This window comes from Vicia villosa, linkage group LG4 (assembly GCF_029867415.1).
Source record: "Vicia villosa cultivar HV-30 ecotype Madison, WI linkage group LG4, Vvil1.0, whole genome shotgun sequence".
NCBI lineage: Eukaryota > Viridiplantae > Streptophyta > Magnoliopsida > Fabales > Fabaceae > Vicia > Vicia villosa.
Window position 1 is genome coordinate 18,139,088 of NC_081183.1, and position 23,243 is coordinate 18,162,330.

At 35.9% G+C, this 23,243-nt stretch overlaps 2 protein-coding genes across 2 annotated transcripts; both read right to left on the minus strand.

Moving 5' to 3' along the window:
- Positions 1–13,537: 13,537 nt before the first annotated feature.
- Positions 13,538–16,873, minus strand: LOC131596839 (uncharacterized). Its single transcript, XM_058869576.1, has 7 exons — positions 15,922–16,873; positions 15,584–15,831; positions 15,296–15,499; positions 15,107–15,199; positions 14,913–15,020; positions 14,395–14,817; positions 13,538–13,684 (listed from the first exon to the last, which is right to left on the minus strand). Exons 1-7 carry the CDS (start codon positions 16,871–16,873, stop codon positions 13,538–13,540), a joined length of 2,175 nt encoding a protein of 724 aa, XP_058725559.1.
- A 347-nt stretch (positions 16,874–17,220) lies between these two features.
- Positions 17,221–20,595, minus strand: LOC131596840 (uncharacterized). The gene is made up of 3 exons (XM_058869577.1): positions 19,133–20,595; positions 18,062–18,949; positions 17,221–17,971 (listed from the first exon to the last, which is right to left on the minus strand). The coding sequence occupies exons 1-3, from the start codon at positions 20,593–20,595 to the stop codon at positions 17,221–17,223; spliced, it is 3,102 nt and encodes a 1,033-aa protein (XP_058725560.1).
- Positions 20,596–23,243: the final 2,648 nt, after the last annotated feature.

Below are 23,243 nucleotides of genomic sequence, written 5' to 3' on the forward strand. Positions count from 1 at the left end.
TATTTGTCTTGCTAACATTTTTTTTTGCATAAAGGTAGTTCATCATCAAGCCAGGCATCATATTGAAAAAGCGGTAACGTAATTGTTGTTCACTTCCAAAAATATTATTGATACTATAATATGCTATCAATTAACATGCTTATAGTGACCTCATGCATAAAAACTGCTCTTGCTCACATATGTGTCTCATTCTACCATTAACTACCTTTTACCTACTATACTATACATGCTAGCATTATTATCTATGGTTCTCTTGTTACTCTTCTATTCTCCTGTTTTCTCTTTTTGATGTTGACAAAGGGGGAGATAGATGCTGGATGTACGGGGGAGCTTTGTTGAGAGATTGCCCTGTTGAGAGATAGATGCTGGATGTACGGGGGAGCTCTGCTGAGTCTTTATCATTTACTACCAGAGCTTAGTCGAATGGTTTGCCATCATCAAAAAGGGGGAGTATGTGAATACAAGATTACACTCAAAGATGTTTTTGATTTATGGCAAACTCAAATGAGCATCCAAACAACAAGGAGGAATCAGAAAAGTAAAGCATTTGATCACTCATGAAAGCACAAGATGATCTACTATGCATATAAGTCAACTCAACACAAGCTGAACATGAAAAATGCAGAAAATCAGCAGTTAGGTCGACCTACTGTCAACCCAGGTCGACCTAAAATGAAGGAAAATCCATATACTTCTGCTAGGTCGACTCACAGACCATTCAGGTCGACTCAAAATGAAGAAATCTTCATATCAGTCTGTTAGGTCGACCTACATAGCAACTAGGTCGACCTAATCTGAGAAAATGTTCCCAGAACGCACCAGAAGAGGATTCTGGTCGACCTACTCCTTCAACAGGTCGACCTAACTGGGAGCAAAATTCAGCAAGCACTGCTAGGTCGACCTAACCTCTACAAGAGGTCGACCTAACTGATCAAGAGAGTCCAAAATTCAGTTATTCTTGATTCCAACTGCTATGCAATCATATATATTGTGCAAGGGTTAATTATTCAGTAACACCAACGACTGAAAGATACACAAACGCTTCTCATCTTCGTTCTTCATCATCTCCAACACAATTACACATAATCATTCTTGCGTTGCGGGTTAGTGATGAGTTCGATAACGTCCATGGAACGGAATTGAAGATTCCTAGTGGGTGAAGGTTTGTGGGGTTTGTTGGTGAATAAAATCTGCGGGTTTTGTCCTCCACGACGGGTGGTTCTTGGGGGTTTTTATCAAGAGGCGTTCATTGAGGATTCGGCTGAGTGTAACGATTGAGGAACGGGGAGTTCAAGGAATCAAGACACTGCAGAAGGGAATCAAAGTGAAGCTCTTGGATAACCTTGATCTTGCTCAAGATTAAGGGGGAAGAAGATTCAAAGGATCGACATAATTGGTTTATCGTTTATCGCTTTGTTATCTTCTTTGTATATACTACTTTCAACATTAATGAAAGATTACCCAATTTCAATTTGGAATTGGGGGCAGACGTAGTCGTAGCGAGGACGATCGACGAACTGCCTAAACAAATATCGTGTTCTTGTCGCTTTTACCTTTTCATTTACATTCTGTTCATATTTGGTTATAATAGCAAATTGATCAACGATTCGAGTGTTAAGATTGTGAATTAAGTTCTTACATAAACATCACAATCCACCACACATTGAATTACCTTCAATTTGATCATTATCACCAAGTGTTTGTATATTTGTTTCTATCACTCTTACTGCATTGCAAACATTGTCCATCATACAAAAAGTTAATCTGATTTTCAATAAGAGAAACGCTTTGATTCTGCAACATATACTCTTATCATTTACTTCAAGTCTTTGACTGGTTTTTTTAAACACATATATAATCGTTTCGATAGTGGTTCGGAATAGACGCGAGTCGATTCAGAATTCACTTCCGCTGAAAAGTCGTTTAAATCCGTAAAACTGTGAACGATCTATTCACCCCCCCTCTAGATCCTAAGGCCAGCGTCTAACACCAGTGTCCATGTACCACCAGTCTACCAAATATCTATCATCAGATTCAGAAGCCGTCAATAGCATAGGTTCATCATCAGAATTACTTTGTAGCTCCTCTCACTCAGACGCAACTCTTGTGCGTCTAGCCTATTTTGTAGCTCTTCAATTCTCATGGTGTTGAGGTTTTTAGAATGTTCAATTTCTACAACAATGTAATCAAATTGAAGATAAGAGATCTCAGTACCTTTTCAATGATTACTTGTTCCGAGAGCGTTTCTCCACAAGCCTTCATCTTATTTGTGATCAAAACTACTCTAGAGGTGTAATTAGGTACTTTCTCATTGTTCTTCATGTTGAGATTCTCATACTGCTTACGTAGAGACTGGAGTTTCTCCTTCTACACTGATGCATCGCCGCTGTAGCACCGTGTCACTATGTCCCACGCATCCTTCGCCATCATTGAATCAATGATTTTCTAAAACACATTTGCATCCACACACTAATGGAAGTAGAACAACGCCTTCTGATCCTTCTTCCTCTTATTCCTTTGTGTGTTTCTTCGTTCCTCCGTCGCATTTGCTGTAACCTGAGTGTAACCGTCAGTGACGAGATCAAGAACGTCTTGGGCACCAAACAACGCACACATCTGAATCATCCATCGATTCCAATTCCTTCCATCAAACACGAGAAGCTTTGTATTCAAGCTATTTCTATCGTTCATCTTTGTTCTTGTGCACTGAAACTCACTCAGATCTTACCAAACACCCGTGTTTCCCGATCGCGCAAAATTAAGAAAAACAATCCTATTACAATTTTGATCATGAATTCAACGTAAATTCAAGAAACAGAACCAATCACACACGCCTCACCTACACACGTGTTTCCATGTGAATCGAACCGGAGCTCTAGATACCAATTGTTAGTGCACAAAGGTTAAAGGTGAAGATGAAGATGGAAGAAGATAGAGAAGAGAGAAAAATGTAACAAACTCTCAATGGTGAAAATTCAATTATGCAAATCTGTTACACCAAGGTGTTTAAATACACCAATAAAACATGCCACGTAGGCAAAATTAGAGAAGTTAAAACAAAGCTAAACTATCATGTAGGCATAACAAACTTTTACTAAAAGTCAGAAGCTAACAACAACTTCTGACTAACAACCCCAGAAGCTACTGTTTCAGATTAACCACAACTTCTAAATATGAATTACTTCTAACATCATTGATTTATGGTTGCTTGTACCTAAAGCTGTCAAAATGGGTTAGCCCATATGGACCGGCCTGCCAGACCCAAAAAATCATAGGGCTTGGACTTTAAAATTAGAGCCCATATTTTTCAGGGCCTTTTTAACGCAACCCTTAAAAGCCCACTACCCATTAGGGCTAGCCCATATGGGCGTGGGTAGCCCATTAGGCCCGCATGATTATAAATTTTTAAAAAATATATTATTATTTATATTATCATACTCCAAAATAGCATATATGATTTTTCTCACTTCACTAAATTTTATCTCTATTCTATTCAATCTTTCTCTTTAAAATATTATACAATAATATAATCAATATTTTTTCTTCGTATTATATTAATTTTTCTCTTATAATAAAAATATTCAAGTATTATTTTATACAATTTAGACATATATTGTATATAGAAACACATTATAGTATTTATAAGAGATAATATAGTACTTAAAAATATATTATTATGTTTAAAATAACCTAACTTTTAATTATTTATAATAAATATTATGGAGTTTTTATTTTAATTATTTTAAATAGAAAAACTCAATTAGGATCAGGTAGTCCAAAGTCCATCTAGGATCAGACTCGGAAAATAAATTTCGAGTCCATATTACACAGAGCTTTTTTGGTTCAAACTTAAAAAATCCAAAACTCGTCAGAGCTGACCGATTTAAAACTTGATAGTCCATTTTGACAGCTCTACTTATATCTTACATAACTCATGTCTAAATATATACAAAAATATCAAGATGGCAAAACCTCAATTTTAATAAAATATAAATAAACCAAAACCTCAATTAAGTGAGAGTCTGGTACGATTCTTATCTTCAAATATGATTCTTAATCTTCAAATAATGCTTCTTTTTTAGATTGTATAAAAAACAATATTTCTTTTTGACTATAAGGGACAGGTTTATCTTATCAAAATATTTAAATGCATTCTTATCCAAAACAATGTGTTAAGTGTTGAAAAGTGGTATTGATTGATTATTAAAAGTTAAAACCATATTATATGTGCCTGCTTAGTCATTTACTTTTGACTTAAAACACATTCTTACAAATGAAAGAACTAACACAAATTAATTCACTATGCAAAAAACTACATTATATGATACAAACATCCTTATTAGACATGGTACAAAAATCTAAAGAAAAGGAAGAACAAATAATGGATAGAATATATATGTATATATAGATATTTGCGTAGTGGTTAAGGAATAAAAAAAAGCGCGTTTTAGGTGAGCAGAAATAAGTGAACTTATTGGAAGCAACCTTTAAACTAAAATAAGAACTTAATTAACTGATGGTCTCACCCAATCATCTGTTCCGTCTGCATCTGCTCATATAGAAATAGAATGGAACATACGTTTTTCTTTCTCTTTTGCCCATCTAATGGAAGTTACTTAATTTTGAAACTTGGTACAACTTGCTAAATCAAGTGAGTATTTAGTGTAGATTATGAAAATTTTGTATTAAAATTGTTCCGTTTAGAAATAGTTGATGACAAAGTGATGTAGGACTCAAATGTGGTGGAGTATTTTTCCGATACGGCTGAACAAGGTGGATCTGTAAGTTAACACTCAAACGTTTCAAATCACTGAATAAATAAAAAATAGTTTGAGTGTGAGAATGAATAAAATCGATGAGTCTTGGCGTGTGAAGGGATTTAGATGTAGATGGTGGTTAGAACCGCTTCTGCTTGATCCAGCGTCTTGTACAAATCACCGTTCAATTAGATTTGGATGTGGGAAGTTGGTAGGAGGTAGAAATTGTGTGTCGCGAGCTTGAGTGAGGTCATACTTGTTCTCTCGTGCTTTCCTTTGTAGATCTTGATTTTAGACATTGACATGTAGGTCTTGTGAGGATCCGAAAATAGTTTCTCCCAAGCTCTTGTTCTTGCTTGTTGAAATAAGGATTTTGCTGCGTGGGCTTCCAGTCCGGCCCGTAGTCGAAGGGAGTGAGATAACTATGAGTTCAGTAACATTGGGAACATGAGCATTGAATATCTTCCTTATAACTTGCAACGTTTTACTAAAGGGTTGCGATACGTGGCCCTAGGACTGTCAGTAATGATGCATTTTTATATTAGGGTGCTTAAGCGCTTTGAAGAGTTCGATGCGAGATCTTAATCGTTGGTGACATGGTCACATTTTTCCATGCATGCTGTCGTGAATCAAACGGTTTCTTGAAGAATATACAAAGGGTTTTTGGGTAACTATCCCTATAATTTCCATTTGCAAAACTTCAAAAGTTTTTTTCTCTATTTCTATAGTATCTTTTTCAACACTATTCCATCAGCCATTACTCCGATGTCTTTGCACCATCTTCTCAGAGAAGCTTTCCCAACACGAATCATCAAATCCATCTCTTTCAAGGCAATGCTTTGAATTCCATTTCTCTTATGTACTTATTTTTCTCTACTATGGTTTTTTGAAAAGGCGGCAATGGAGGATTTGAAGGAAATAGCTGTGGCCAACGGTAGAAGATAAGCTAGTAGCCTCACTCCTAGGGAGGTTACTAGAGGTTTTGCCTTTACTGCTTTGCCATTGATGAATCTCGTTACTGTAAATGATTTTAATCAGGAACACAAGACTCCGACTTATACCAAAGCGCATCGTCATGCTTTTAATTATGATCCTACATACGGTGAAGTGAGGTGGTGGTTGAAATCTCAATCTCGTGTTTATGCTCATGGTCATCTTTTCTTTTTGTGTTGGCACTAATTACAAAATAGACATCTTTGGATCAGAAATCCGAAATGTGATGGGAGACAATTCAACTTTTTGGATGGATCAAGAAATGTTGGATGATTTATCCATCTTTGATGGTAAAAGCAATATGGTCCTTGCTTTCACTAAGGTGCCCTCTTTCGAATTGGGGAGTGCTTTCCTGCAAAGTATAAAAAGGGTGTGCATCAAATATGAGGGGTGCATCATCCCTATTCACGAATGATTGTTTTGATAGATTTCTGGATTCCTTTCATGACTTTGAGGTGGGCATTTTGAATACTCTGGTGATTTCCCCCTGTACAACCGATGAGTTTGAATTATGTCAAAGTCTTCTATAATTGGTATGAACACAAGAAGAGTGTTCTAATATAAACTATTTTTTTCACCTTTTTAACGTTCAACGTCGTTCGACTGAATTAACATGTGGTCAAGGCTTGATCTCCCTTATTCAGGGCTAAAAGGCGTTTAAGGTCTACTTCGATAGCATGAACAATTTTAGTACCTGGTGCTACCTAGTAACTCCCCTCGGTGAGGTGGCCCATGCAAGTATGTGTGACATTCAACTAAGGATGCCCTGCAAATGTAAGGATAACTTTCTAAAATTTTGGCATCAGAGCCATTTCTTGGCTAAGGTTGGGTCTTATGTTTATGTTGAAGATAACTTATCTCAGGAGAAAACCTATCTGGAGAATAAACTGATGGCCTTATGGGAAAGCTTTGGTTTGTTGAAAGTGCCACATAATCTAGGGCGGGGCCTGAGTAATAAAAAAAGTGGTACATAGAGACACACTTGTTGGTGGGGGCTGCCATTGGAGAGGAGAGGTATATCATCCTTGATAAGTAACATAAAAATTTTCTGACTTCCTTTTATATTTTTGTAGTGATGCCTTCCTCGATCCCTTAACTGCCAAGCAATGCTTTAAATGAATAAGATGCCTAATGCCATCCTTTTGCTTTCAGAAGTCGGATAAGTGCTTGCCTCTGGAAGAGTTCTAATCATGGACCCCATTACTGGTTCAACCTCTTTTATCGTTTCTTACTTGGTTGGGATGGAGGTATCGAGTTCTCCCAATCAACCTCTAGGAGGTGGCTCTGTAAAGGGAAGAATGACAATGACAATTCCTTGAGGGGGTATTCTCGTGATACGCCTTATGGTAGAGGGAAGAATGACAAAATACTGTGGATATATGTGCTTGGAGGTATAGAAGAATCTAGCTAATACTCAAATCACATTTTAACCATGGTGGTTTTGATGATGACTCCGATGTTTTGTTGACTTCTGATACTTGATCATGTTGACCTCTAATGTTATCTTTCTAGCTCTCTCTATCTCTACTGATGATGCTCACTTAGAAGTTATATCAAACCTCATTAGGGAGAATATTCAAGATTCTAGTGAAGAGCTAAAGTCAAAGATAAATCGGAAAGACACCTGAAGCCTTAAAGTTGTGAAAGAAAGGAAGTGTGAAAACTCGCTTGGTCGGTCATATGCCTAACACATTGTATGAGTGACCAGAGTATTGTAAAAATGTTATAGTAACTCATAAGTTACTAAGGCAACTCCCACACACTCACAAAATGCTTTAAAGGACCCTCTCAATCCTTGATCCCAGGCATCATTCAGCAATGTACGAGCAACATAAAAAAGGTCCCAAAAAAATCCCTAAGGAAGGTTTCCAAGACTTGTACTCGACACAAAGTTAGAGCACTTTCATGAAAGCCCAAGCTCTAGGATGAAAGTACGAGTGAGAAACTTTTACATGGTCGATTGCGGCCACCTCAAAATTAGAGAAAGGCGAACATATCCCCAACCTGGTGAAAAGACACTTATATAGAGGAACTGAACAAACCCCTAAAGTGTTGCATGCCCTTTCCTCCAGGCCTACTGGTAGAATCACCCAATCCGGAGGATTACAACCGTTATGTCGGTTTTGGTTACAACATCGACGATGTTCAAAACATAAGGAGTCCCAACTATTTCTACAAGCACCAAATGGTATCTACTTGCATTAGCTGACTAAATTAATCTAAGACCCTTATGGGCCAGTACACCAACTTTATGATGATCGCTAGGACTGATCCAAGACACGACATCATGCCTCCCCTGGTACTCCAGATGAAGAGTGACTTCACCATCACTAGGATCATGACAAATTGCTCCCGTTATGTTTTAACAAAGTTTCCATAATGCTACTTTCTTTAACGAGAAGCTTCTATTTTTGCCTCGATCAAGACAAGAGGAGGCATAGGTTTCTCGACAAGGTTTTGATCCCGTCAAAGTTCGTTGGAAATGGAGTCTCTAAAGAATCCCTAGAAGGAATTTCATTTGAAGGAGATCCTCCTGAAGTCCCTTTTTGTTTCCGAATCATCACTCAACATAATGATTTTTCGGTTTAAAATATCCACTAACAAAAGGAAAGGAATGCGACTCATACTCCATTCCCCTTTTCAAAAACAAAAGGGCACTACCGTCTGAATCGCTCTCGACAACAACATGCTTACGATTCATTGTAACGAAAATATAGTAAATGCTTGAATAACAGCTGAGGTGAAAAGAAGATACCTTGAGATATAAAGACGAAAGCACTAAAGTAAGGAGGAAGGCTAAAGAATCGAAGATTTAAAACTTTAAAATTTTGAAACAACAATTACTCTCGAAGAAAATGATCTCAGATAAGAGGGAAGAACTCAAAGAGACAGGGGAAACTCAGTCTACAAGATAGCAAAAAAGTTTCTCCACACTCTCTCTCCATCTTTATATAGACAAAGACAATCGAACAGATCGGATCGAAATCAAGAAACATGGTGAATTAACGGTCAAATGTCATCTTGGGAAAATAGCCAAACACAAATGTACTCAAGTATGCAGAAAGTTGTGTCACATCACCCCATTCTTTTTCAGGTCACACCTCAACAATAAAAACAACAACGTTGTAATAAAGTGATTGAAATTAACGCTCGCATCCGCATCATGCTTTGGCAAAACCAAAACAGCACATGCTAGCCAACGTATGGAAACACATCCTCAAAGGCAAGCCACGACCACTAAAAGACTCCTCAGCGTCAAGCATGCTCGATAAGTCTTAGGGACAACTGTTCCATGTTGGACAAATGCCCAATTACACGAGGTCCATTATCTAACCTGCTCCACAAAGAAAAAAACCTAAGAGTATCTATGATTCTTAATCTTGAAATACTTTATTCATTCTTGGATTGTATAAAACACAATATATCTTTTTGACTCTAACTATAAGGGATAAGTTTGTCTTATCCAAATATTTAAAGGTATTCATTCTTATCCAATTCCAAAACAATGAGCTAGCTGAATGTCAAGAATGATTATTCCAGTTGTTGAAAAGTAGTGTTGATTATTAAAAGTAAAAACTATTATATGTGCCTGCTTAGTCATTACTTGATTTGAAACACATCTTACAAATGAAAGAAGCAAATCAAATTTATTCACCATGCAAGAAAGTTAAAGATCCATAACTTACAAATCGATACAATAAATTTTTGCTATTCCATATAGTACAAAGATCCTCATAAGACAAGGTACAAAAATACTAGTTTGGTAAAGGAAGAAAAAAGAACACAATAAGATAAAGAAAAACCAAAGCACAAAACAATGAATCCATAATATAATATTCAATCAGAGACAGCAATCCAGGGCACAACAACAACATAATCCAGCACAACTGCAAACAAAAAAATACAAAAGAAAAATCAGATACATATTTACAAAAATTAAGTATGAATTAAAATAAATAATCACATAGATAATATTAATTAGCTATTAATTAATCTATTATTAAACTCACCATCCTTTCCAGAAACCATCACCCCTATTAGTTGTTTTGACTGGAACAGTTTGTTGAGGATCATCTTTTGTGGGATAGCCCATTGGTGGTGGTGGAGCAACTTGGTGGTTCTTCTCACCCATGGCTGGATATGCAATCACTGCTCAAAATTAACAACAACAATAATAATTAAATTAATTCAATAAAAATTCTTAACTTTGAATATGTATAAATCATGGATGGATCATGGATGATTTATGTATATTCAATTTCTATAAAAAAAACTTACCAGGAGATTGTTGTTGATTGATGTTGTGATTCATTGCTATAGTATTGATTTTTTGTAAAGGAAAGTCAAAAGTGTGTGTATGATTAAATTGGATGATGAGAATAATGGATGATGTGTATATATAGTTATTTGCGTAGTGATGAAGGAATAAAAAAAAGTGTTTTAGGTGAGCAGAAATAAGTGAACTTCTTGGAAGCAGCCTCTAAAATAACAACTTAATTAGCTTATGGTCTCTCCTGATCATAGAATGGAAGCTACTTAATTATTGCAACTTGCATTTTGTTAAAGAAAGTAAGTATTTGGTGTAGGTTATGACTATTTTGTATTGAAATAAAATTGATTCAAAGATGATGTGCTTCCAAGTAAATTTAAGTCCCTTAGAAAAAATTTATAAGTTATTCTTTAAGAATTAAATATCAACTATAGTTTACTATTTTTAGCATAAATACATTTTTATAATAAAAAAATAACTCTACAGTCTACACCATTATCTAAAAAGAATAAGTGTTATTTTTATGTTTTTCAATATCAAAATACTTAACTTAGAACAGTTTATTATTAAATTTAGAGGATAAGATTTGTTTATTATTTATTTAGATCAAAAGTTTTTTTTTTTTATAAGCAAAGAATTCACTAAACTAGCACTAGGGGTACTCGAACCCGCTTACAAAAGGAGCTCTGAGAACTCGAAAACAAAAATTACAGACCAAATGACATCTATTTGAAATAAAACAAAGGATTTCTACTAAACTCATAGAAATTACACTTGGAGTTCGCAATTTTACCGATGAGCGACCATTTCCACGCCGTGAACTTAATATCCCACAACAGATCATCTATATTACAAGTCCCTCCGTTGAAAATGATGTCGTTCCTCAACTTCCAAATACCGCATACCGTCGCCGACCATATAATCCCTGCCTTCCTGTTACTGTTACAAAACTTCCTGACACAATCCCCCCATAACAAAAAATTCTTCCAGACACACGAAACAAAACCTGGTTCCTGCCCAATCCAGAGAACTATATTTTTTCAGACCACAACAGAAAAAGGACACGAAAAAAGAATATGATCTAATGTTTCATGAACATTCAGACAGAAGTTACAATTAAAATCAGAATTATTCAAAGTTATACCTCGCCTACAGAGTTGATCCTTGGTTGCCACTCTATATTCAAAAAGCATCTCCTGACAAAAGCTCTGACTTTGAACGGCATGTCGGTAATCCATAAAATCCTCAAAGCTTTTTTACAATCACCCTCCAAACCAACAGTATCCGGACTAGCAGCTAAAACATCGTAACCATGTTTCACATTATAACCCTTGTCCACGTCTAGTTTCCAAATCAAAGAATCTGGTGCGTCTCTGATCGGAGCTACCGTTTGTAAATGGGCAAAGAGTTGTTGCTGTCTCAAAGAGGTGCTGTTAGTCATCATAAAGTTATCAGTATCCAAAACCTCCCAAATCCGAGATGTGCCTTCCCACCTTCCCATCTCACTAACCTTCACCCCTTTGTTCTTGCTGATAATGTAAAGATCATAAAAAGTTTCCCTGAGAGATAAATCGCCCAGCCAAACCGATTTCCAAAATAGAACTGAATCTCCCTTTCCGATCACATTGAATGTATTACCTGCCAAAATCGAGACTTGAGCAGACTGTTCAAGCTTGATGATGTTGTTCCACCAAACAGAATTAAACTTAGAACCGCAAACGTTAGACCCTACTGAGACAGCATACTGAACATTACCGTATCTCGCTTCCAACACATTCAGCCACAACTCTTTCTTTCCCTTCAATATTCTCCAAACCCACTTAAGTAATAAAGCCGTATTGAAATCGTCCACTTTTTTTACCCCTAAACCACCTTCCTCCGTCGATTGGCAGATCTTCTCCCACCCGACCCAATGAATCTTTCTCTTGCTTGGTTTTTCGCCCCATAAAAACTAGCTTGAATCCTTTGAATATCCCGACACACCTTAAAAGGAGCGCGGTAGAACGAGAGTTGAAAAACCGCAATAGCATCCAATAGAAACTCACTACCTCAAAAACTGGTTAGAGGAAAACATATGTAGCATTAATATAATAAAATAATAGGAATTAACTCAAGTTTTACACTCTCATAAGATAGGAAATTAAAGCATAAAAAGATTTAAATAAATTCTTAATTATTATATTTTAAAATTTGAAAAAGTTTGAAAATGAATCTATGTCACGAAATGAATTGTTTAGTCATACACTATATCACTCCCTTAAAGATATTTCGTGACACTGTCACAAATTGTACTAACACACTATCAACAATTAAATTTATAGGATAAAACAATTTAGTTAAAATGTACCGTATTCTACTGCACTATATGCATTATTCTAAGATACACCTTAAAATAATGGACATTTAACCGCACAAGACAAAAAATTGTGTAATACTTCAAAAGTTTGTATTGTACTATTTGTACGTTACTTAGGATTTTACGAGTCAAACGCATCCTTGCTTTGAAAAATATTCCAACATTAATACATTGTCATTAAAAGTTTTAATATATTAATTGTTTCAATAATCCTCCGCTTGAATTTAAAATATGATATTTGAAGTAACGTCAAACGCTTCTATAGTAATGCATCGTCAAACGTCAAAACACTACAGGAAAAAGGCCTCCTGCCACGCCCAGAAAACCGAGGCTATATGCAAAATAACCGTGGCGTAACGCTTACGCCACGGTTTGGCCACGGAAATCCAACTGTGGAGTATACGGCCATGGCCTAAAGTAAAGTCCACGGTTTTTTGGTATAGACCACGCCTTTTTTACAACCGTGGCATTTTTAGGCCACGGTTTAGGTAGCTTGATTAAGGCCGCGGTTTGATCTTGCCATGACTTAAAAACTGTGGCTTTATGGTAAAGCCACGGTTTCATTTTAACGTTTACGACACAGTATTGGTTCAGGATATAGCCACGGTTTGGTTATGACCACCTATTTAAAACCGTTGTTATATGTTATGCATTTTAAACCATTTATTTGCCACGGTTTATTTCATGTTATGCATTCTAAACCATTTATCTGCCACGGTTTATTTCTGTATCATTACATAAATATATATATATATATATTTATATTTATATATATATATATATATATATATATATATTTATATTTATATATATTTATATATATTTATATATATTTATATATATATATATATAAATATATATGTATAAATATATATATATATATATATATATATATATATATATATATATATATATATATATATATATATATATATATCAATATTAAATTAACAATAAAATTAACATTAATAGTAGTTCATCCACTAATAATAGTTGGATACTAAGTTTTTCATCCCAAATTCAAAATCAAAACAACCATATTAAGTTGATCCATGATCCCTACACTATTTAAGTTGTACCACCACAAGTTTCTCTCAAAATGGAGTCATCCCAAAATAACCAAAAAAAGTTCTAAAAACTGGGCTAGATAACATAAAACAACTATTCTTCTTGATCTTCTCCTTGCTCTTCTTCCACATCTTCTGAACAACCACCTTCTTCAACATCTTCAGCATAACCTCCTTCCACATCTTCATGATCATCACAAGCTTCTTCCATATCTTCATTACAATCTGCTTCCTCTCCACCCTACAATAAACATAACATCTATTTCAGAATCGAATCAAAAGAGAATCATGAATCAAAAGACAGTTTTAGGCCATCACCACCAGAATCATGCATACACCTATTTCAGAATCGTTTCCCTATTTCATACACATATTTCAGAATCAAATCAATGGAAATATAGAATTCTTACAAACTGAAATAAAACAGAAGAACTCACTTAAGAATTATCTCTATCAATCAATGGAAATATAGAATTCTTACAAACTGAAATAAAATAATCAATTAAACAAGTTGGTCCATCAAGGCGCAAGGGCTTGAATTCAGTAAGTATATCCTAAGTTAGAACCCACTTTTACTCCATTTCATTTGGTCATTTTTATTCTAGTTAAGCCAAATGTAATAGTTTAAATATGAGTTCTATTCTTATCTTTACTTCTATATAGTTAAGAGATATGATTTGCTAAACAAGCAAGTACAGATCTTAATAGATTCTCCAAAAAATGCACTTGTTCATCCATGATAACCATACAATTTCAGAAATTCAGTGATAATTCAGTTTCTTAATGTGATCCCTATACAGTTTCTAATTCTTGATAATTGATCAGTTTCTAATTCAGTGCCCTATACACTTTCAGAAAACACTTGCCATCAAATAAGTGCCCTATACAATTTCTAATTCAGTGCCCTATGCACTTGTTCATCCATGATAACCATGCAATTTCAGAAAACACTTGATAATTCAGTTCCCTAAACAGTGCCATATGCTGCAATTTTTGTAGTTTAGAGTATACCTGTTCGCAATGCGGAATATGAGTTGATGCAGACGAATGTGGATCAGCAGGAGCAGCAGTAGAACTAATGGAACAGCCCATAGCACTTGCCATCAAATTAGAGATCTCGTCGTCGCTCATATGTGGGTTTTGTTGCTTCATCATTGTCTTAAATAGCGCCTTCATACCATCCATCTCCCTCTTCATGCCAGCCACTTCATCATTATGTTGCCTTTTAATAACCAGAATTTCTTCTTTTCTTTTAAGCATGGTAGGTGTTATTGTTCTTCCATAGCAACGAACTCGTCCAGATTTTTCTTTCCCAAACAAGGAGTTAAATGTCTCAGATTCAGTTGAATTCTGAACTGATTCTTGAAGCTTAGACTAATTAAAAAATATTCACATTAGAAAATATTCACATTATAAAAATAAATGATTAAAGGCAAATGTTGATTAAAGGCATAATATGCCTGGCTTACAATTACACTTGAAGTTTCCTCATCCGGCTGTTTTTCTTTTCGACTTTGTCGAGTCTCAATGAACATCTCTGCCTGGCTAACTTCCTTTCCGTCCTCTTTCTTAGCACGCTACATTGGTTGATAATAAACACATCAAAATATGAATCACTCAACCAATACATAATTGTAAATTGAAGGATGTATGAACACCCTACCAGTTTTGCACGAATCCTCGCAAAGTTTGTTGGGCCCATCCGATGCATATACTTTTGCTTAGCTCTGTTCACAGCATTGATTTTGCTAATTTTCTACATTCAGAAACAGCAAAATTAGGGACAGCAAATGTTAAATTACAGAATTAAATATTAGGGACAGCATTGATCAATTGCTAATTGTTATCTTACTTGGATGTTATTGTTCTTCCAATAGGATATCAATTGCTTGATATGAACTTCAGGTACGGTCTGGGGACGATGCTTCAATCTTTCACTCATAGTAGTGTACTTTAAAAAACAACTCTTTTTGAGATCTTTCTTGAAACGCCTCCAAGCATCATTAATGCGAGAGAAAACCGCTCTACGTCCATTTTCAGGGATAATGAATTTATCCTACAACAAAAAAGGAAATTAGTGACAAGTAAATAAGGAACACAACTTATGTTTAGATTCACACAGTGACAAATTCCCACTTACAGTGACAAATTCCCATATACGGTCCTTGTTTGCTTTCTTCAAAGCTTTGAAGTTAGTAAAAACTAAGGGACACAAGTCTGAATTCCTTGCGACAGTGCCAAGGAAACAACTCAAATCTGTCACGGTTCGATCATTGGGTCCAATAGGTTCTCCATCATCGTCTAAGACCACCTCTTCACGATCCGCACTCTTTCTAGCATGGATTTTCAAACATTTAGTTGGTCCACGTGTCCTTTTCTTACTTGCCCCTGTGTTAGATAAAATATAATTAGCATGGGATATAAATTTGAATGAAAGAATAATAAAGAATAATGCATGACACGAAGCTTAGTACGTACCTTCAGTTTGTTTACTTCCATTTTGCTGAGTGTTTTCCTCTTCACCCATCATATTTTCTTCTTCCTCAAGATTCTCACATTCATCTTCTTCACTATTTTCCCCATTTTCTTTGAGGAATTCTTCAATGGATGTCGATTTACACATTGGGCATCGTTTTGTCTTCTTCAAGCCACTTCCTTGCCCTGTCCCGGAATTTCCATCGACTTCTATCATTGCCCTTTTCATACGATTCTGGTTTGACCTTGAATCAGCAGTGTCAGCCACCCGTTTCTCCTTAGGTTGCTGCTTTGCAGTTGAAGTATTCTGCTTTGCACTTGAAGGAAGTTGCTGAGACGCAACTGAAGGACGTTTCTGATTCGCACTCGAAGCTTGTTGCTTAGCACTTGAAACTTGTTGCTTAGCGCTTGAAACTTGTTTAGCACTTGAAACTTGTTGCTGCTTTGCACTTCCTTGTGGCTGCTTTGCACTTGCACTTGAAGGATTCTGCTTATCATTTCCTTGCTGCTGCCTGGTCCTTGAATCAACAATTTCAGGCCCTGTTTTTTTAGCAAGTTGCTGCCTGGTCCTTGAAGCAATTTCAGGCCCTGTTTTGGGATTCACTTGCTGCATGGTCCTTGAATCAGTACATTCAGCCCCTACTTTTCTGGGAGTTGTCTGCCTTGTCCTCATTTTGGTTGGATAAAACACATCGGCCGAACTATCAATCTTTGAAGCAGCAGTTTCAAACTTAGATAAGTTGAATAGTTCCCTAGATGCAGGCACAAAAGGAGGTCGGATGCCCACTTTACTAGTTCCTTCACGGTTATTATTATTTACCATCTCGTATTTGATATCATACTTCTTAGCCAATTCAGCACTGGATCTAAATAGAGGCAACCGAAAATTGGCGGTAACTTGTTCACCCTTTTGTGCGGCAGCCGTCTTCTTTTGCAAGTTTGAAACCTTCTTCATTTTCTGTTAACATGGAAAATATTAAAAGAAACAAAGTTTAACCAATCAGCACTAATTTGCAATATTCAAACGGCTAACAATAACTCACAAATTACTGGACATGAAGATAAATTACATATGATTCAAAACATAGTGGATTTACAAAAACAGAAATGAAATAGATTCAACACATAGTGGATTTACAAAAACAGAAATGAAATAGATTCAACACATCCAATCAGTTACATCAGAAATTCTAATGATATTGTCATTCTCCTAATGAAAACAGCTCAAAAAACCAATACATGAAAAGTTCAAATGGAAAATAAAAAAGAAATGTATTACACCAGAAATGAAATAGATTGACATTAGTCCATGAAATCAAATAGGGTATCATCATAACCAAAATCCTCTCCATCACTTTCAGCTTCATTCATTTCATAAGGTGTTTCAGCTATTGTTGCAGGTATGTCTTCCCTAACCCAATTTAATTCACCATCACCATCACTATTTTCTCCACTTTCAGCTTGTAAGTTTGACGGGTCAGCAATGTTAAAGAAATCTCGTGGAACTGTTTGCAGAGCATAATGCCGGTTTGGATCAAAAGGGTCTTGGACATAGTAACATTGATGAACTTGAGAAGGTAGCACAAATGGATCATTCTGATAAATTTTCTTATTGAAACACACACAAGTAAGTCCGTATTTGTCTTTTTCAACCTCAAACCAATTGCACTTAAACAATACAAAGTTGAAATTTCCATAGTAGTATAACTCAATTATATCAACAATGGTTCCATAATATGTGATGGGTTCTGTCCTAGGATTTCCATCCTTGGAGCTAGCGAAACTTGAAGTTAGTGAAACTAAAGTTACGCCAGAATTTTGAGTTTTGCGATTTGTATCTCGTTTCCTAGTATGGAACCTATATCCATTAATGACATAACCTGGATACCTCTTTGCAACAAAATTAGGACCTCTAGAAAGTTTTTCAAGTTGTAATGGCACATCATCATTCTGGGCACGAGTTTTAAACCATTCACTAAATTCTTTACTTTGAGTTTTGGCCTTGGTCCACTTCCTTTTGTTAGTGTTTGAATTAACACTTTGATCATGCTCACTACAAAAGTCAACAAATTATATGTTAACATATCTCTAATCTTAGGATTAGTAGATAAATACATAGGAGGACAAATAGTTATTGTACTACCTGATGTAAATTTGAACTTCATTGCAATTGAATAAGATGTATCGATGGGCATCATCCTTTGATTTCACATCAAGATGAAAGGGTTTGCCTGCCCCCCCTAAAGGACGACCGGCAGTTGTAAAGTAATCATCTGGATCTGTTTCAAGTGAATCGGTAACATCGTAATTCCGACTCTTCCTATTAAACCTTGTATCTACATTGCTATGCAAATACCTTGAGCAAAATGTTATAGCTTCTTCAGCCAGATACCCCTTGGCAATAGAACCTTCAGGATAAGCTCTACTGCGGACATAGTTCTTAAGTTTACACAAGTATCTTTCGGTGGGATACATCCATCGAAATTGAACAGGACCACCCAATCTAACTTCATTTACAAGGTGAATAGGCAAGTGAACCATTATGTCAAAGAAACTTGGAGGAAATATCATCTCCAACTGACAAAGTATCTCTGCAATCTCATTTTCTAGGTAATCTAAATCTTCCACTTGTATAACTTTCTGACATAGAGAGCGGAAAAAGGAACCAAGACGAATTAGTGGGGTTGCCACCTCCTTGGGCATTGTGCTTCTTATTGCGATTTGCAACAAATAGTGTAACATGAAATGCGCATCATGGCTCTTGTAACCAGATATTTTTTTGTCACTAACTTGTACACATTTTGAAATATTTGATGCAGTCCCATCTGGTAACTTGGCGGCCTTTATAACTCCACAAAAAATTGACTTCTCGTGCGGAGTCATTGAGAAACACGCTTTTGCAAACTCTGAACGTCCTCCACCAATCTCCCTTGGATGAAGTTTTTCTCTAATTCCCATTTCTTGCAAATCATAACGGGCTTTAATATGATCTTTTGTCTTCCCCATGATGTCCAAAAGAGTTCCAACAATACTATCAAATATGTTTTTTTCAATGTGCATTACATCTAAGTTATGGCGCAATGTATTTTGAGCCCAGTAAGGCAACTCAAAAAAAATTGACCTCTTCTTCCACGGGCCATCAACTTTCTTCTTTTTCTTCCCAAATTCATTATTGAAATCTTTTAAGAGTTCAAGAATTTCAGCCCCGTTTAACATGGATGGTGCAGTTCTATGTTCTTCTTCTCCGTTAAATGATTTGACATCGTCTCTCCAAGAATGAGTTCTTGGTAAAAAGGTACGGTGGTCCATATAACACATCTTATGACTGTGTTTGAGGTATAACGAATTGGTGTTAGATTTACAACAAGCACACGCCAATTTTCCTTTGGTGCTCCATCCCGACAACATAGCATAAGCAGGGTAGTCACTAATTGTCCACAGAAGAGCTGCACGCATTTGAAAATTTTGATTCATTGAAGAATCATATGTCTCTATGCCGGATTCCCATAACTCCTTTAGCTCCTCTATCAGTGGTTGGAGGTAAACATCAATATCATTGCCTGGAGATTTTGGTCCAGGAATCAACAATGACAACATTGTATATTCAGGTTTCATGGACAGCCAAGGTGGTGTGTTGTATACCATCATCAAGACAGGCCATGTACTATGAGATAAGCTCATGGTCCTAAATGGATTAAACCCATCACTCGTTAAGCCAAGTCTTACATTGCGGGACTCACTAGAAAAATCTGGATGGAGCTCATCAAAGTCCTTCCACGCTTTACCGTCAGCAGGATGCCTCAATTTTCCATCCTTTGAGCGCTCTTCTTCATGCCATCTCATTGACTCAGCTGTCTTTGAACACATGAACAACCTTTGTAGTCTAGGAATCAACAGAAAGTGCCTCAAAACTTTTGCAGGAACTCTACAGTCATTTTTGGGTTGCTCAGACTCGCATCCTTCAGTTGCAGCATTTTGTTTCCACCGTGAAGCTTCACAAATAGTGCAAGAATTGTCCTTTTCATGCTCCTTCCAAAATAGCATGCAATCATTTGGGCATGCATCTATCTTCTTATAATCAAGGCCTAAACCACTTATCATGGCTTTTGTCTTGTAAAATGATTCCGGAATGTTCAAATCAGGCATTGCTTCTTTCAATAATTCTAATAGGGCAGTGAATGACGTATTGCTCCAGCCGTGGAGACATTTCAACAAGTAGAGTCGAATCGTGAATGATAACGAAGAGAAGTCTTTGCATCCAGGGTACAGTTCTTGTTCCGCCTCTTTAATCAAACTGTAAAACGTTCTAGCCTCGTCATTGGGACCTTCATCAACTCCGTGTGCTTCTGCCCTATCTCCATATATGTCATGCAATAAGCCAGGAATGTCATCATGTGATCCATCTTGATCTTCCATCCCATCACCAATTTCCATAGACCTTTGTAGTTTCTCCCCATGGTGCACCCAAACGTCATAACCGTCTAGAAAACCTTTGGCTATTAGGTGATCCCTAATAATATCCCTGGTTTTCCAATATATATTTTTACACTTAGCACAAGGGCATAGAAGTTCACCTCCTTGAGGACTTCCTTTAGTGAAGGCAAAGTCTAAAAATCGAGTAACACCGTTGATGTACTCTTGACTAAACCACGGTAATTTAGTCCACTCTTTGTCCATCGCTTGATAATCTATATATTTGAAACACAACACATAACACATTCAAAACACATAACACATTCAAAACTGAATTCATATAAAAAAATGCACTAACAGTACCAAAACATGTGCTGAGCAACCAAAAAATTACTGGGACAGAATTATTGTATATAAATGGAATTACTGGGACAGAATCTTTGCAAGAATTATTGTATATACATTATATACCTAATATACAACTAATTAGGTAAGAAAAGCACTAACATGATTACTGATTTATAAAATTCATTTTTAGACGGCAACGAAATTATATAATCATATACATATGAATCAAAACATTCCATGAGATATACTACCACGTATTAAAATTTATATGGTGAAGCCTAAAAGAACACAAATTGTTACCTTAAAACAGAGAAATGGAGTCACACACAAATAAAATGCAGTTGTCGCTTTCCTTCGTCTCCTTTGAGGAAATTGAGCTGTATCAATAACAAAAAGAAATCAATAACCACACTGCAGCTATGCTATGCAACTTAATAATACACAAAATTAGATTTATAAAATTCATAACAGAGTCACACAAATTCATAATAGATTTATAAAATCAATAGCCCTGTGTTTGAAACAAACAAATGCTGCCTTTTAAGTAACCTTCAGTAGCAGTTACACACAAATACCAGAAGGAGGATTTCATGTTTTTTATAATATTTTCTTTCTCTTTCTGCTACATTTACTAAATATGCATAAGAAACTTCCACAGCTTCATGATTTTTAGTTTACATACTGATAGAAACTTAAAGTATGTAAACTGAATGGCTACTTAAGAGCAAGAAGTGTACATACAATAGCACAGACTATATATATATATCAGATACCGAAACTTAAAGTAGACATTTCAATAATTGAATTATTCTACGCCAAATAAAAACAACAACTAATTACAACATAAGCAACACTTCCTTACGAGATGCACAAACATTAATAGGACCCAATATAAGTTGATGCAAGAAAATTTAAGAAACAAACTACTAAGTAGTAGCATGAACAGCAGCCACAATAGTAGTGGCACATCAGTTCATCAAATCAAGTCACTAAAACATACAATCAGTTTTAACATTGAATCCTAAAGTTATATATGTATTGTGGATTGAAAGTAGTTACTAGTTAGTCCCAAATCCCAAGCCAAGAATCAGTTATATCATTCTAGCAAGATTAGTTTTGCCAAAAAATCACTTTTCTACTTAAAGGTCATCAAACACAAATCATTCCGCTACAAAGTACATGTCAAAATCAACTCTAGCAAGATCTAATCCAACACAGAGGAAAGCAGCAGCAAACACAAATCTAAGTGAGCTCAGAAACAAGTTAGAACACTGACCTTAGTGCCAAAAGGACCTTCTGGATGATCTGTTTCAAGAATATTCCTCCCCTAAACAAACAAACAAAAAATACATAATTACAAACTTCCTTCAAATGAATAATCTATAGTATATTGCAGCATAATAGAGTTTCAGAGTAAAATTCATAAATTATCATACACATACACATATCATAATAACAAGAATTTCTTCTAATAATCACAAGAAATTCAATTCAATTCATGATATTAAGCATAACTAGCATTCTGATTTCGTCCCAAACAGAAAATCAATTTTAGATTTAACAATACTAACAGTCAAATAACGGAAATAGCAGTTATAACTTGAATCTAACATACTTTCTCAACCTAAAATCCAGATCAGTTTTCAACCCTAACAAAATCTAACCTAAATCACCATAACAAAATCTAACATAAACTCAGTGCCTCTCTCAGTTTCAAATCACCATAACAAAATCTAACATAAATAACAACAACAGATATAACAATGCAGAGATTAGGTCAAAATGAAGCCCTCAGTAGATTAGGTCAAAACAAAACATGCATCAAATCACACTATCCAAACATCAGTAGTAGAATTTGTTTAAACATAGATTAGGTCAAAAAGAAACCCTACCGTATTAGCCTCCAGAAGCTTTGGTACCTCACATGCAAAACAAAATATATATTAGGTCAAAAAAATCAAAGGAGACGAGGGAAGATGAGGAACACGAACAGAGAAGAGAATCGTACCCAGATAATCGAACGCAGATGAATAGAGGAAGCCTCCAGAAGCTTTGGTACCTCAACTGCAAAACAAAATATATATTAGGTCCAAACAAAATCAGAGGAGACGATAGAGAAGATGAGGAACACGAACAGAGAATCGTGACATGAAGAGAGTTAGGGTTCGTGAGATGAAGAGAGTTAGGATTCGTGAGATGAAGAGAGTTAGGGTTCGTGAGATGAAGAGGGTTAGGGTTCGTGAGATGAAGGTGAAGCAGAGATGAAAGCAGAGATGAAGATGAAGAAACTAACCTGTAAGCGATGGAGGTGGCAGCAGCGGCGGAGCGGTGGAGCGGCGAAGCGAAATAGTTTTGGGAGATGGAGTTTTCAGAGTGTGCGTGTTTTTTGTTCATATGGCTTTGGGAGATGGAGTTTTTGTTCGTGTTCTTTCATTTTTTTTCTTTTTTTTAATTAAAAAAAATAGAAAAGAAAATATTAAAAGATATAGAGGGAAACTAAAAAATAAGGAGGGAACTTTTGGAGGGGTTTTTTTTGGGGTTTTGGCCACAGTTTGAACTGAAAA

Coding starts and splice junctions, on each gene's coding strand:
- LOC131596839 (XM_058869576.1), bottom strand. CDS start 16,873: ATGAAGAAGGTTTCAAACTTGCAAAAGAAGACGGCTGCCGCACAAAAG. Junction 15,200..15,295: donor GGAAGAACAATAACATCCAA/GTAAGATAACAA, acceptor TTCTGAATGTAG/AAAATTAGCAAAATCAATGC. Junction 14,818..14,912: donor AGGAAACTTCAAGTGTAATT/GTAAGCCAGGCA, acceptor TTTTTTAATTAG/TCTAAGCTTCAAGAATCAGT.
- LOC131596840 (XM_058869577.1), bottom strand. CDS start 20,595: ATGGACAAAGAGTGGACTAAATTACCGTGGTTTAGTCAAGAGTACATC. Junction 18,950..19,132: donor CATAGAACTGCACCATCCAT/GTTAAACGGGGC, acceptor CATATTTGATAG/TATTGTTGGAACTCTTTTGG. Junction 17,972..18,061: donor GAAGTTCAAATTTACATCAG/GTAGTACAATAA, acceptor TGACTTTTGTAG/TGAGCATGATCAAAGTGTTA.